General features: G+C 38.5%; 2 protein-coding genes across 3 annotated transcripts in view; one reads left to right on the top strand and one right to left on the bottom strand.

Annotated features, from left to right (window-relative positions):
* Positions 1 to 201: 201 nt before the first annotated feature.
* On the top strand, positions 202 to 14,576 carry cyp17a1 (cytochrome P450, family 17, subfamily A, polypeptide 1). 2 transcript variants are annotated; one of them, XM_088420800.1, is made up of 8 exons: positions 202 to 547; positions 662 to 800; positions 4,869 to 4,963; positions 5,524 to 5,610; positions 6,099 to 6,317; positions 6,798 to 6,967; positions 8,480 to 8,583; positions 14,018 to 14,576. In XM_088420800.1, the coding sequence occupies exons 1-8, from the start codon at positions 233 to 235 to the stop codon at positions 14,269 to 14,271; spliced, it is 1,383 nt and encodes a 460-aa protein (XP_088276926.1). In that variant the 5' UTR covers positions 202 to 232; the 3' UTR covers positions 14,272 to 14,576. The 2 variants fall into 2 exon arrangements, with proteins under 2 accessions (XP_088276926.1, XP_088276925.1); XM_088420799.1 differs by having other exon boundaries at positions 4,728 to 4,963; positions 14,039 to 14,576.
* The window catches only part of ctu2 (cytosolic thiouridylase subunit 2 homolog (S. pombe)), a 28,742-nt gene continuing 26,887 nt past the window's right edge, over positions 13,692 to 15,546 (bottom strand). Inside the window, exon 16 of the mRNA XM_088420802.1 lies at positions 13,692 to 15,546. This exon is cut by the window's right edge and continues 1,291 nt beyond it. The gene's annotated coding sequence lies outside the window, so the exon portion shown is untranslated.

Raw genomic sequence — 15,546 nt, 5'->3', positions numbered from 1 at the left:
AATAAACATTTATATTATATTTTTAAACAGCCATCCTTTTTTAAATAAATGTAACACATGTACTGCAGAACATCTTTTCATGATCATGCATTCAGTGCTGTTTTATTTTGTTTAACCTGGCACAGTTTCAAGGATGTGACATTGAAGGAGCTGCTTAAAAAGGTGTTCCGCTACAGCTCAGGGCCTCTCTCCACCAAAGCTATTTCTTCCGAGCAGATCTTAAGACTCAAAAATGGATTGGAATCTATGTGGCTTTGTGTGTTTTTTCATGGGCCTGAGTGTTTTAATTTTGAAGTTAAGATTAAGAAGGTCCAAGCATGGCCTCCAGCAGCTCCCATGCCTCCCATCGTTCCCGTTCATCGGTAGTCTGCTGAGTCTACGAAGTGAACATCCGCCTCATGTGCTTTTCAAGAAACTCCAGGAGAAATACGGTCAGACATATTCACTCATGATGGGTTCACACAGAGTCATCGTTGTCAACCAGTATTCACATGCCAAAGAGGTGCTGTTAAAGAAGGGCAAAATATTTGCGGGCAGACCAAGAACTGTGAGTACACCTCATCTTCTATGATCATGACCACCTTTGCAAAAATACTGTGAATGAGCACACTTCTTTCCTTGCACACATGTATTATTTGATGTTCCTGTCCATGGGATAAAGGTAACCACGGATGTGCTGACAAGAGATGGCAAAGACATCGCGTTTGGAGACTACAGTGCTACCTGGAAGTTCCACAGGAAACTTGTCCATGGAGCTCTCCACATGTTTGGACAAGGCTCTGCCTCACTTGAGAAAATAAGTGAGTAGTGTTTTAGTTACTCTCTATCACCAATGTCCAAACTACAGCCTGGGAGCCATTTACAGGCATTTCCCAGTGGAATTTGACTTGCATACTAAAAAATGGCATTCTACATGGGGACAAGGCAGGTTTAAAAAAAAAAAAAAAGTAGGAACGTGTCAAAAAAATATGCCATTATTATTGATCATTTGGTCTATATACTGTAGAACTGTTTTAAATATGCCAAGTTACAATTTCTCTTTGAAACATTTTCAAGATAATATGGATTTAGAAGGGTACAGTGGCAGACTGGTTAACAGTTAGCACGTCCCACTCACATGTGGAGGTGGGGTGTTCACCCCTGGCTCCTGTCTTCCTGTACACTGCAAAAAGTGCCAGAAGAAATACAGGGAAAATATTTTATAAAATTAGGCGAATTCCCTTGTTTTAGACAAAAAAAAAAAAATCTGCCAATGGGGTAAGAATTATCTTCTTGCCACGAAAACCTAATTCACTTTTTTCTTAATGGTTTTTGAGTTAAAAAAAACTGTCAGAAATTCTTAATTTAAGCAAGTTGCAAATTAAATTTAAGCAAATAGCGCTATATATGAGGTGAAATTTAAAATTATTTTTATTTTAAATTGACTTCCATTTACATAGCACTTTTCTCATTTGGTACTCATGGCAATTTACAACATCAGGAGCAACTGGGTGTTCAGTGTCTTCCTCAAGGACACTTCAACAGGAACACACCGGTGTTGGGATTAAACCCAGTTTCTCTCAGTCGGAAGGTAACCACTTTGCAGCTGAGCCAAGCCAGCAGTAAAAATCTGTTAAAAAAAAAAATATATATATATATTCTCAATCAATCCTTCAAAATGTAGTTTACACATCTTTTCCCCTCATTTGAGGCTAGATTTATGCAAATTGTCCTAATGTGCTGTAAAACTGCAAACAATATTTTCTTATGACTTTAAAATTGCAACCATTTAAAATTGAGGTTTTAAATCATCCCCAAAAATATTTCTAATGATTTTATTACTTAAAGCAATGACTCCAATGTAGTAGACTAAGTAAACATAGTTCTTACATGTAATTTAACTTAAATTACAGGAAAACATAGTCATCTTACTGTAAATGTTTAAAACAATGCTTATGAGTAAGTCCATTCTTCAGTGGCGGTCAGTGCATTTCACAGTTAGGCCTTCAGTGATTGGAGCCCTCATGTGCACCCGTACGCACGTACACAGGCTTTTTTTCAGAGAATTTAAACATCAATAACCCCGCATCAGCATTCAAAATTTATCATTACACGTGCCAAAACTTAGAATAAGTCATAATAATTTCAAATTATTTGTCCACAAAGTTTTATGAAGTCCACCGAGAGCAGGCAAGCTTTAACAAGATTGTACGCTAATTACAAATGTCAATTTAATATAAGTGTCACGTCTGGGCATGGTGATTTGGAAGGAGGAAGGAAGGGGACCCAAAAAGTGCAGGAAAACTGAGAAACATGTGGCTCAATAAAGGAAGTTTTAACAAGGAAATGATGCAGGACCAAACCGTGTACAAAAGTGGACAAAGTGTCACCAGACAGGTGGATGAAATCAACTAAGGAGAATGCAGACAATAAAGGCAGAAGCGAGTGGCATCGCCAATTAAACTTATCATACGTGCAAAAACTTAGAATAAGTCATAATAAATTAAAATGATTTGTCCATGAAGTTTTATGAAGACCACCTAGTGCAGGCAGGCAAGCTTTAAATAGATTGTACGCTAATTTACAACTGGCAATTTAACATAAGTGTCATGTCTGCATGGGCATTGTCGATTGAGTTGGGAGGAGGAAGGAACGGGACCCAAAACATGCAGGAAAACTGAGAAATATGTGGCTCAAAAAGGAAGTTTTAACAAGGAAATGAGGCAGCACTGGCAAAACTGGATGGACAAAGTATCACCACAGGTGGACGAAATCAAACGAAAAAGAACGCAGACAATAAAGGCAGACGCGAGTGGAACAGAAACATGACCAAAACCCCATAACAACAAAAGCCAACCGAACACGACAATTGAATATGAATGACATAAAATGACAAAAACAAGTTAACTTAGCCAAAACGACTGTCCCCAAGTTATTTCAGTACAAAATCCTTTTTTTTTTTTTTCCTCAGAAATACTTTCATGAATTGCTTGTGGAGTTTGTCTTCGTGTTTCGTTTCCAATAATAAATATTTTTGTAATGACATGGATGCCAATGCTGAGAGTTGCTAAGGTCCAATGTCCGTCTTGCTCTTCTTCAGCCATTGTGTGTTTGAAAAAAAAAAAAAAAACATCTACGTGTCTGGCTTTGATGTACGCTAACGTTAGCTGGTTGAGCAACATGTTTTTTTTTTCATTTTTCTTCATTTTTTAAAAATAACTTTATTTAACCACTTCCACCGTTAAACATGGTGGACCAATATATCCCCGCCTTCCTGCAGTGAGCGTCCAGTTAAGTCATGTCTGACGTGAGGCCTCTAGATGGCGATCTTATGACTCAATTGGCTATTGCACCTGTCTAACAAAAATATGGGCCACAATACGTCATTGCACACTGCACAGAAGCCTTCTACTTGTTAAAGCAAATGCCTGAGCGCCTCCCAGCTAAAGCAGACATGAAGTCTGCCTGGAAGTCTGCCTGGCGATATACGTTAGCTGAATTCTAATTGGCTAAAAACGCTACACTAAAACGGCAGCACTTGTTGGAGTGTAACCAAATGATATAAATGACACGAAAACAACTAAATATGGAGAATATTTTTGAAAATAAAATATTTATATTTAGTAAAAATAAATTAAAAATGAAATATATTTTTATCATAGTTATTTTAATTATTATAGTTTAGTTATGATAGTGTCAGGTTATATTAGGCCAGCAGAGAAGCCCTTGCTGGCCCTTATGGCCCACTGTTCTTATAATAGGATTTTGTTTTTGCTATCATTTCCTAAATGAAGAAAAATGGCCTTGGTCTTAAGCTGAAGATCATTCAGAATCATCTTTTTATCTTATTATGAGAAAAAAAGTATGTTTTGAGTAAAGATAACTTTAAAAGAAAATGCTAAATTCATTGTCTTAAAAATTAGAATTTTTTCTCAAGATTGTTTTGCTATACAAGATATTTTTCCTTTTCAGACAAAAAAATGAATATATTTCTTATTATGAGCCTTTTTTACTTTCTAAAAATGGACATTTTGCAGTGTGTGGAATTTTCATATTCTCCTTGTGCTCGGTGAGCTTTCTGCAGGTGCTCCTATTTCCTTCCACATCCCACAAACGTGCATGGTCGGTACATTGGAGACTCCAAATTGTCCATAGCTATGTTTGTGAGAGTGAATGGTTGGTTGTCTTTGTGTGCCCCGCAATTGGTTGGCAACAAATTCAGAGCGTACCCCACCTACTGCCCGAAGATAGCTGGGGTATGCTAACCCAGAGAGGATAAGCGGCTTGGATAAGGGATCATTTTAGATGCAAAAAATTAACTATCACATTCTTGATCGTCCCGTTACCAGTTTTAAAAATGGAAAGCTTACTGCAGTTTGGTGGATCTATTCTAGCGCAGTAAAGGGCTGTTGGCCACCCCAAAATCTTTACCTTAAATTTAACAGAAAGCTGCTATGTAGCAGTTTTTCAAATCAACTAAAAAATATATACAATTTACTGTATACTTACTTGCTCGATTGATGTTAGTGTGTTTAAGAAACTTGAGTCAAGGAATTTTAAAGTGGCTCTTGCATCTTTCCATGATTGTGTATGCGGCTTTTAGCTGAAGAGGTGTGGCCTCATTTCTCATTTTTCTCATTTCTTTCCAGTTTTTCATGCAGTCATTGTAGAGGAGAATGTGTACAGTCTTTGAGTGCATACAGTATTTTAAAATGATGAGTTTTTTTGAACAGACACTTCTTCCTCAGTCTGCACACAGGCCCAGTCTCTTTGCTCCATCATGTCAGAGAAAGCTGCTGCTGAGACAGCTGTGGACTTTTCTCCCGACCTGACGCGTGTTGTCACAAACGTCATCTGTTCACTGTGTTTCAACTCCACATACCCAATAGGAGATCCTGAGTTTGAGGCCATACTTCTTTACAGCCAGGGTATTGTGGACACTGTAGCCAAAGACAGCCTGGTGGATATCTTCCCGTGGTTGCAGGTCAGTAAACATAATATGAGAGTTGCGCTGAATGTGGCGTCGAAATGCTCAAGTGAGAAATGCACACCTGATACTGCTCAGTCTTAGTCCTGAAGCGTCAAACTCCAGTCCACAGTGGCCTGTGTCCTGCATGTTTTTCAAAGTCTAATCATTTGAAAGTCTAATCATTTGAAACTAATAATTTCAATCAAGTGTGTTGCAAAGAAAGACTGAGAAAACATGCAGGACGCAGGCCAAAATGGACTGGAGTATGGCGGTGCAGAACAAAAAGGGTTACAAATCCAGAATGACCATTTATGCTAATGTGATTGGTTGTTTTTCTAAATGTGTCTCATTGAGTGTCAACCAGTCGGAAGTGTACTACTTAAGCCAAACTCAGCTGAGATAAGCCCCAACTCACCCATGACCCTGGACAGGATAAGCATTGAAAAAAACATGTCATATCATTGAAATTACCGGTACTAAGTTCAAGATTATGTTATTAAATTATGGAATGAAAACAAAGACATTGATAGCGTATTTTGTAGTGATGTTTTTAAAACAACCATTTGACTTTACAGGTTTTTCCTAATGCAGACCTACGTCTCCTGAAACAATGTGTTTCAATCCGTGACAAACTTCTAGAAAAAAAATATGAAGAACACAAGGTACAGTAGACTTCTCATGGCTTTTATCTAAGCCATCGCATTCAGTGTGTGCACTAAAATGACATGCACCTTTCAATAAAACCTGGTTCTATCTATCTTTCCATTCAGCAGCTATAATTGTGTTTATCTTATGTATTACATCCAATGAGAAATCAACTGTAACTGACAGGCTATGGCGACTGGCAGTGGCAGTCACAACAAGAGGAGGAATATATGCTCATTTGCCAGTTAAATAATTAGATCACAGACAAACTCAAAAATCACAAAAACACTTGACCAACATTGCGGCACGTTCTCTTGCTTTAGTTAATCACATATCTTTCATTTTAAGAGGCTAATCAATCTAATCCATCTAATCAAAGGTTAACATAAAAAAAAAAATAAAAGTACAGTAATGCATATCTGTAGCAGCCGTGTTAACTAGCTAGCACAACAAGATCAACCAGCGCTAATACTGTGTGCTGTGTGTTCTATATGTTGACCCCCAGGCACAATACAGTGACAATTTGCAGAGAGATCTGATCGACGCTCTACTCAGAGCGAAGCGCAGCGCAGAGAACAACAACACGGCAGAGATGAGTTCCGAGGCTTTGGGCCTGACGGATGATCACATCCTTATGACAGTGGGGGACATCTTTGGAGCCGGGGTGGAAACCACCATCACTGTCCTCAGATGGGCTATCATCTACCTCATCTATCACCCTGAGGTAATACTTGTCAATAAAGAAGTGTTGGAATTCAGGATGAAAAGAATGGTTATATGGTAGTTTACTACCATAACTTTTAGTTTAACCGCTCTTTTAGGAGCCTCTATACGTGTCATTGGAGGACGTTTTCATTGACCGTTATAGTGTGCACACCATCTTAAAAGGACAACTACTTTCCACCTGTCCTTTAGATTTATAAAATAGCTTTTCAATTGGTGTTCTTTCAAATTCGGGATCAGATTCCCAAATGTGTAGTTTTCAAATCCAAGTGTCACCTGTGCCTAATTCAGTGTCACCATGAAGATTTTTACTTGAGTTTGGGTCTAGGCTGGCCTTGCTCAATCGCACTTGGAGCCCGGTTGACCTGTTCTGTCTGTTTTCTGACTACGAAAATTTATTGTCAGGTTTTTAGTTGGTGCAGGGTAAGTGAATGTGTAAGTTTGGTTATATGTTTCCCTGAAATCGTCACTGGCCGTTCAGGTGCAGACACGCATCCAGGAGGAATTGGACAGCAAGTTAGGGAGAGAACGGAATCCCCTCCTCAGTGACAGAGGCAATCTGCCTTACCTTGAGGCCACCATCAGGGAGGTGTTGCGGATCCGCCCAGTTTCCCCTCTCCTCATTCCTCATGTGGCCCTACAGGACACAAGGTACAGTCAACACTATTTTGGGGCTAATTTTGCGACATTCAGAAAATACAATTGTTTTACCCAGCTAAAATAAATGTCATATTTTCCACATATTTTAATGAAATTAGAAAAAACATCTGTTTTCTGAGTTTGGTCATGTGATAGTCACAAGCTGAGCTGTGCTTGGTTGTTACCCTGGCCTTGAACAAGTGTGATGTCACAACAGGTGGCAAAACAGCTGCTCCACAAGATATGGATTAAAAAATATATAAATAAATAAAAAAAATGGTGGATTTGGCAAACTCATATTCATCAAACACAATACTAATAACTATACTATGTTTAGATTAGTGGGGCTGCATAAGCCATACTATTTGATTAGATTTTTTATTCCTTTACTTGACTTCCCCTTTTTAAAGGGACAATGTGTAAGATTTTCATTAAAAACAAACATATTAAATGACTATGAATTTAAAAAAACTTGCAAATACATGTGTTCTTAACAATCAGCAGTATGTTTTAAATATAATCATAGGTGTAGTTATCATTAAATTATATTACTCTGGAGGCTGCTATGTCTGTTAGGCCGAAGTGAGGGGCATTTGAACACGGATCCCTGAACTGTGAGGCTCCTTGAAGCCTACCTGTATGAAAATTGGTCGTATTAAGCGTGCATGGTGACAGACTGGTTAGCACGTCCGCATCACATGCAGAGGTTGTGGATTCACTCCCAGCTTTGGCCTGCATGTGAAGTTTGCATGTTTTCCCCCTCCCCTCATGAGTTTTCTCTGGGCACTCCAGTTTCTTCCCATATTCCAAAAACATGGATAGTATGTCAATTGGACACTCTAAATTGCTCATAGGTGTGTGAGTGTGAATGGTGGTTTGAATTAAAAACTAAATTAACAGTCAAACAATAAGATTCAAAATCCCAAACCAAAACTGGACAGCCTTGGCACAAATAACAATAATAGAACCTGGGCACTGCACATTTCAAGCAATAGTCCTCCTCCAAAAACGCAAAACAACTCAATGCATGCTTTTGTAAAATAACGGAAAACAAACTATAGTCCAGTAGACAAACATACAGAATGAGAAAAAGGCTGTACATGGGAGGTGTCCATTTGTCTGAGGAAAGATTAAAAAAGGACCCAAAATAAATGCTGCAGTCAAAATAAGTCCAATTTTCTTTTCTTTTTCAGTTTGCATTTTAAGTCAATATTTTAATTGTAGGATGGCACGGTGGGAGACTGCTTAGCTCGTTTGCCTCACATTTCTTGTGTGAATTTCCAGGTGCCCATGTGAGTTTTTTTTCTGGACTCTTTGGTTTTCTCCTACATTCCATAAAAAAAAAAAAATGCATGCTAGGTGACTTGGGCACTCTAAATTGTGTGTTGTTTATCTTTGTGTGCCCAGCAACCAGTAAAGTGTGTGTTCCCTCGCCAACTTTTCAAAGACATGATAGGAAATCTCGTGAGGATAATCGGTTAAGATAGATGAATGTTTAAGTGTGTGTATGCTTTTATTTTCTAGCATTGGCAATTACAAAGTGCAAAAGGGGACCAGAGTCATCATCAACCTGTGGGCACTGCACTATGACGAAAAAGAGTGGAAACACCCCGAACTCTTTGACCCAGGTGAGACACAACCTTCAGGCAACAAATCGTATGATACAGTATGTAACTGATGCATCTGATGCTAATAAAGCACATAGTAAGAGTGCTGCAGTCAGGGGGAAGAGTGGAACAATGTCACATCCTAGTCAAATCTTTCATCTTTTTTACAGCGGCCCCTTGTAAAAGCAGCATCAGAAGAAGGCTTTAGCAATAAAAGAAAATTCGGGGAGAAATAAAAACTTAGAAGTCACATACCTCATTGACATTTTATGTTCACAAAAACTAATCAACAAACTAAAAGGAATCTGCCTATTAAGCCTCCCTTTGTCAGTAAATGACATACATGAAAATGTATTCGCAGTATGTACAGTCAGGTTATTTCTATTGACATTGACATACATTTCGGTATTCCAACTCATGTGTCTTCTAACTCGTGCTTTAAATGCATACTCTGAGCTTCATGTTAAGTGTAACATTTTATTTCCTCTTCTTAACCCTTCCACAACCGATTCGTTTTTTCCTTTAAGAAAAAAAAAGGCATATATGACTTGTTAAAAAGCATTTTATTTTCATATGAATAGTATTTTTACCACACAATGAAATTCTTATTTCGTTCACTCTCCAAGTAGCTGACTAACATTTCACGTTCGAGCCAAAAATAAATAACAAAACATACAATAATACAATAAAACAACAGAAACAATGGTGATAATAATATAGTGCAAATATCATGTAGTGCAAAATATTTTTTATGCATGTAGTACTTGGAGAATTAGTTCCCACTTCCACACATTAGTTTACAGGCCTTGGGATATTTTTGTCCAATCTGTATTTTATAAGAATAATGTAAACGTGCCAGAGAAGTGAAAATGATCAGCGAACGACAACAACACATGGTAATCAGTTCAATCTATAGTAACACACATATATAGCACTTTATCAATATACAGTACAGTATGTCCACAGTACTAGATGGTTGATTTGAGAAATTGTACAACGCAACCTACCTTGTTGACAGTCGGCCCAGCACTGGCTTTTTGAGTTGGACACTAGAATGTGTAGATACTGCAGGTGTGTAATGAAGCGCTGGGATGCCATTTCATCTCCCTTTTTTCAAAAGCGCAGGAATGCATTGTGTGAACTGGAGTGACGGGGGTAAGAAAATAAATGTGACAAAATAACATACCTGTGGAGGAAATATCAGCTGTCCACAGGATCCAACGATCCCTTGACTACCCCGAGATGTGTAGACATTTCAGAGACTTGTTGGACAACAAAAACTGAGACATTTGTTTTTGTCTTCCAGGAATTAGATCACGAAACCTCCTTCCGTTGCAATTTTCAATCGTGAAATGACAAAATGGTGTTTTTGTTTGTGTGCAATTCTTTAACTTGCATTATCTACGGCACAGGTGTCAAACTCAAGGCCCAGGGGCCACAACCAGCCCGCCACATCATTTTACGTGGCCCGCCAAATGCTGATTTGATGTCAAGTTTCTTGCTAAACTTGCAGATTGTCTTCAAAAATAACCATTTTCTGTTCCCGATCTATCTTTTGAACAGTTTTTATCGGCCTCTGTATTCAAAACTAGGTAAAAATGTAAACCGGCAAAAACGGCCTTTATTAGACACGTGTTTTTCTACTTTTAAGTCCTACATTTTCTGGATTTTAGAGAAATTAAAGGGGTACGTTAAAATGGAAGCTTTTTTAGACTATTTTTAGCATTATTCCGGCCCTCTAACAGACACTATAAGTACAACGTGGCCCACGATAAAAATCAGTTTGACGCCCTTGATCTACGAATGACTTTACATGTAGAGGAGTCACATCTTTGAGTTAGTGTTATTTTCTTTCAAAATCATCCATTTTTAGATTGATTGAATATTCGCATTTTGCAGAGGTGCACAGGCCGCTGCCAGTGGCACATCGCCGCTCTACCAAATGCACAAAAACACTGAAATAGACCTGCGCTGGCATGAAATTAAAGATGTGTTTGTTACACGCTGAAGGACATTCTACTCTCTGCGACCGAATGATTGGTACAACAGGGTTCAACCACATGCGCGCCGATACGCCTAAGCTAGCGCAACACCACCCTAAACACGGTAGAATGGACGTGTCGCACCAAACCGAGGACCTATAAATGATTTCTATACTCAGTATATTGCTTGCCGTTCTCGCGAAATCGAGCCCCTGATGTTTTTGCTTTTTCTCTGATAAGATTGTTTTGATTTTATAGCCAATGATTGCCTGCTTCACTGATAATGACAGTTCTTTGGACTTGAAATTGAGAGATGACTTTCAACAGAATACAAATGAATATACAACATTTAAACCTTTTATATGTAAGGGCGGGGGAATGTGGCACACCAAGCAATGGAACAGCTTAGTAGCCATTTGTTCAATTACTTTTGGTCCCTTAAAAAGGTAGAAGGCACATGTAAAATGTTTTCAAATTCCTACAGCATTTACCAGATTTAGATAAAACTACTAGGACTGTTTAGCAACTCAGATTTCTTCAACCCATTTGATCTGCTTCACTTTGATTTTGATTCAGAGAAGGATTCCATGCATCTTTTTCACTTAAATATGATCATTTACTTTAATGGAATTCAATGCCCAACAATCATATCTTTTAGTGAACGTGGTCAAAACAATACATAAGGTTGGTAAATTGTTGGGTTTTAAGTGGGCTCGATACCCCACAAATGACCCAAGGAGCGGTGTAAATAACAACACAGGAGTCAGAGATTAAGTTTTACCACTGCAGTGGGGAGAGCTCGAAAGAGAGCGTGACCGAGTCAGCCTCGTTGCAAAGTCTCTCTCTCTCTGAGCTTTCGGGCTGCAGCCTTTTTATTAGAAAAACTGTTGCTGAGGTGTGGGGGTCTCACATTCCAACCGTCGCAGGACGTGGCAAAACTTGCAGATAATCTACGGTCCAGGCCTCGACCTTAACATTCCGGCCGCGACCTTATCATTGTTTTCAACACACACACACATATACAGTACATACGAGATAAGGAGAGGCACCGTGGTGTCTGGAAAAGTAGGCATCTTGAAAATTAGCAGTTAGAGTACATGAAACAATGCTGTTGCACTAATGCATCAGCCAGTTTATCATTAGTTTATCTTACATAAATCGTCAGTGTTACGCAAGATGCTACAAAACATTCATCCAACCATCATCTTGATCGCTCATCCTTACGAGTCTGAAGACTGTTAAAAGTCAAAAACAGGCCTTTTACTGACATTAGACAGCAAAACGGCATCAACTGACTGCTCTCACTAACACGCGTTATATCAAATCAGACCCCGTGGGAACCCAGTACTGTATTCACAATGGTTCCACCCGACATTGATTGTCCAGCTGTGTGCTCCCACACATTTTCACCACTTAAGCATTTTCTACAGCAAAGTGTTGTAACTTGCAATTAAATGTTGCTGTTTACTTGGCCGACTGTTCAAAATCTCTCCTCCTCAGCCCTGAAGGCAAATCAAAACTAGTACATGGATGCAGTCAGGGTATATTCTGCACAGGCAATAAGGGGGAGGTATGAAATTCTTCGGTCGTCATTCAATTCATATTTATCTGCTTAGGCGGGGCTGCTGTGAGTGCAAAATAAGCAAGCAAAGCTTTGAAAGACATCAATGAAGGAAAATAACACTTTGTGTTAGTGGTGTGAATTTAACATTGGGACATAGTTAAATCTCCAAAAAGTTGACATTTCTTGGTATGGACCCTTTAAGCTAAATAGAGGTTGTAAAATACATATATTTGGTTCTTTGTGACCTTTTTTTTTGTAAATATACCATGTGTGACTACTGCAGTGATGGGCAAAGTACACAGATTTACTTGAGTAAAACTAAAAAAGTAAAAGTGCTGAACCAAAAATCTACTCAAAAGTAAAAGGACAAGCTCTGAAATGTACTTTAAAAGTAAAATATATATTTTTTTCAAGATTCAAAGATCACCATTATCGATTTTTCGGACTATAAGCCGCAACTTTTTCCTCATGATTTGAGCCCTGCGGCTTTTAGTCCAGTGCGGCTTATCTGCAGTTTTTTTCCACTGGTCAAGCAAATGTGTTCAAGGAGTCAGTTCATGAAACAACTAGGTAGATAGAACTCAAAGGATGTGAATCAATGGCAGTGCTCAAAAAGAGTTTCAAAATATATTAAAAATATTTTTTAAAAAGTCTTCATTGAATAGTATCGTGTATAAAATTTTGTGACGTATACATTTGATGTACGGTATACAGTATATATGATCGTATTTATGATTGTATATATTATTTATGTGCTGTGTGTGCAATCTTCACTAAATTAATCTATCAATTAAACAATGGGAGACAGAATGCTATCCAAGTGTTGACTTCAAGTTTGAACTGCTATTTAACTGCAGTATTCTGTTGGTGATATGTAGGTAATATCGATCGATTTTCTATAAATATAATGTTGGGACTAAACATACAGGCATGTTCAGTCTGTTAAAGAGAGGATGTTGCAGCTGGTAGACAATTAAAAAAAGATATACTGTAGTAAAAAAACAAAATGGCTTATAGTCCATTGCGGCTTATCTGTGGCAAAAGATGTTTTTTTGCTCAATTTTTGCTGCTGCGGCTTATATACTGGTGCGGCTTATAGTCCGGAAAATACGGTATTTTTTTTCTATGCCTTTGAGATAATTATTGTCACTTATGTTCAAGGAGCGGCTCGGTAGAGCTGTGTACGGGCAGTAGGCGAGGGACACGCTTCCAAAAACATGCATGGAAGGTGTATTGCATGCTCTTAATCAGGCATGTCCAAACCCAGTCCTTCAGGCGACATGTTTTGGAGGTTTCTGTCCTCCTACCACACCTGATTCAAATGATCAGCTCATCAGCAAGCTCAGCGGAAGCCTGACAACAAACCCGATCATTTGAATCAACTGCATTGGATGACGGAAACATCAAAACCATGCAGGATGGGTGGCCCTCGAGGAGCGGGTTTGGACATGCCTGCTCTAAATGGTCACACATGAAATCAGAGTTGTCAAACTCGTTTTAGATTGTAGGCCGCACATAGGAAACTCTATTAACAAGTGGGCTGGACAAATAAAACATGGTATACATTTATATGAAACAGCAACTTCAGATTTATTATTCTGTTTAATACTGTCCAAAATAGTACAAATGCAATATCACTAATAATGACAAAAACTGGCATTACTATTAATCATAAAACATTTCAAGTTGTTCTTTAGAAAAAAAATATCTCACTTTTATACTTTACAAAATCATCTTGTGGGCCAGATTAAACCTGTTTAGGCCATAACCAGCCCACGAGCTGCATGTTTGACATCAACCCCTCTCTAAATTGTCCTTAGGTGTGATTGGGTGCGAGAATGGATGGTTGGTTTTCTTCATCTTTTGTGTCAAATGAGTAACCCCCCCCCCCATGTTCCCCACACTAAAGGTCGGTTTTTGAATAATGAAGGCACTGGTCTGATCAACCCATCATCCAGCTACATGCCGTTTGGGGCCGGGGTCAGGGTGTGTCTTGGTGAGGCCTTAGCCAAGATGGAACTTTTCATCTTCCTGTCCTGGATTCTCCAACGCTTCACATTTTCTACACCGCCAGGCCAACCACCTCCTTTGTTAGAGGGGAAATTTGGCGTGGTCCTTCAACCAGCCAAGTACAAGGTGACAGTCACACCAAGACCAAGTTGAAAATCACCTCAGAACCTGGAATGTTAGTTTTGTATATGCAGCAGAGCTTTGTATCTTTGCACCTATATATCGATCTATCTTAGACATTCCAAAGAAAACACACACATATGTATGTATACATGTTTATATATATATATATATATATATATATATATATATATATATATATATATATATATATTCGCGGGCAATCCAAACCTAAAACATCAAAATTGTACATACATATTCAATAGTATAGTAAGTGCTACATATATATAATTTACATGTATAAAATCAGAAAACATAAATAAAAAATATAGAAAGGATTTATTTATCTTCAAGTGGTGCTTTTTATGCATATCCAAATAAATCATCATCTTCTCTCTTTAACATCACTAGCAATCTTGGGACCTAAGGCTAACCCATTCAAGTTTGAATTAAGCAGTAAAATGCACTATAAATACGGTTTTGTAACCACTCACAATAGAACAGAGATAAACCATTCCACATGAAATGAGTGAGGCTGACCAATAGCAGACCAGCATCTTCGTGAGGAGACGATGACCAATAGCAGACAAGCATTGTAGTGACGTGTTGCATCGAAACAGTTTGACAGCAACAAAAAATAAGTGCAATTACCTAAAAATGCCTGCAAATGGAGACAAAACAACACAAATACAGCCAGCCCCCAAGGGTCATGACAGTTGTTTTTTTTAATATCAATAAATCATAAAGAGGGGATGAAAAAAACTCCATCTGCAGGCGTTTTTAAGGTAATTGCACACACACACACACACACACACACACACACATATATACATACAGTGGGCCCCCGTGTTACGAACTTAATCCGTTCAGCGGCTACGCTCATAACTCGAACTGCTCGTACGACGGGCAATCCAAACCTATGTTAATTAGTGAATGCGTGCAAAAACCTTAGGTAAAAACATCACGACTTTATACACATATTAAAACTGAGTAACATAATCTACTGTACAGTTAAATAACATATACAAAGGAAAAATGACATTTACCTTTGGGGCGACGCGACTTGAGCTGGGTGGAGGCGGAGGGGAGCAGAGACCAACCCGCAGAATTTATTGATTTATTTTCTTAAACGGGAACTTTTCTCAAACTAGAACATATCACCGGCGATTTCCTTCTCTTTAATCCATAATAGAAGAAGCCTCTCCATTTTGTTGTTGACCGCGGTCCGTCCCCCGGCAAGGAAAGTCTTGCCCTCAGAAGATATCCGATTGATTACGGCCATACTCACGAGCAAGGTTAACTATGCGT

The sequence above is a fragment of the Hippichthys cyanospilos genome, chromosome 8 (assembly GCF_059441005.1).
Source record: "Hippichthys cyanospilos isolate Australia breed blue-spotted pipefish chromosome 8, RoL_Hcya_1.0, whole genome shotgun sequence".
Taxonomy (NCBI): Eukaryota; Metazoa; Chordata; class Actinopteri; order Syngnathiformes; family Syngnathidae; genus Hippichthys; species Hippichthys cyanospilos.
Note: the sequence above shows the minus strand (reverse complement) of the source record. Positions and strands in the feature narration are given on the sequence as shown.

Excerpts from the sequence above, each read along its gene's own strand:
- cyp17a1 (XM_088420799.1), top strand. The coding sequence starts at position 233 with ATGGATTGGAATCTATGTGGCTTTGTGTGTTTTTTCATGGGCCTGAGT. Across the intron at positions 801-4,727 it reads TGCCTCACTTGAGAAAATAA|TCTGCACACAGGCCCAGTCT; the intron begins GTGAGTAGTGTT and ends CTTCTTCCTCAG. Across the intron at positions 4,964-5,523 it reads ATATCTTCCCGTGGTTGCAG|GTTTTTCCTAATGCAGACCT; the intron begins GTCAGTAAACAT and ends TTGACTTTACAG.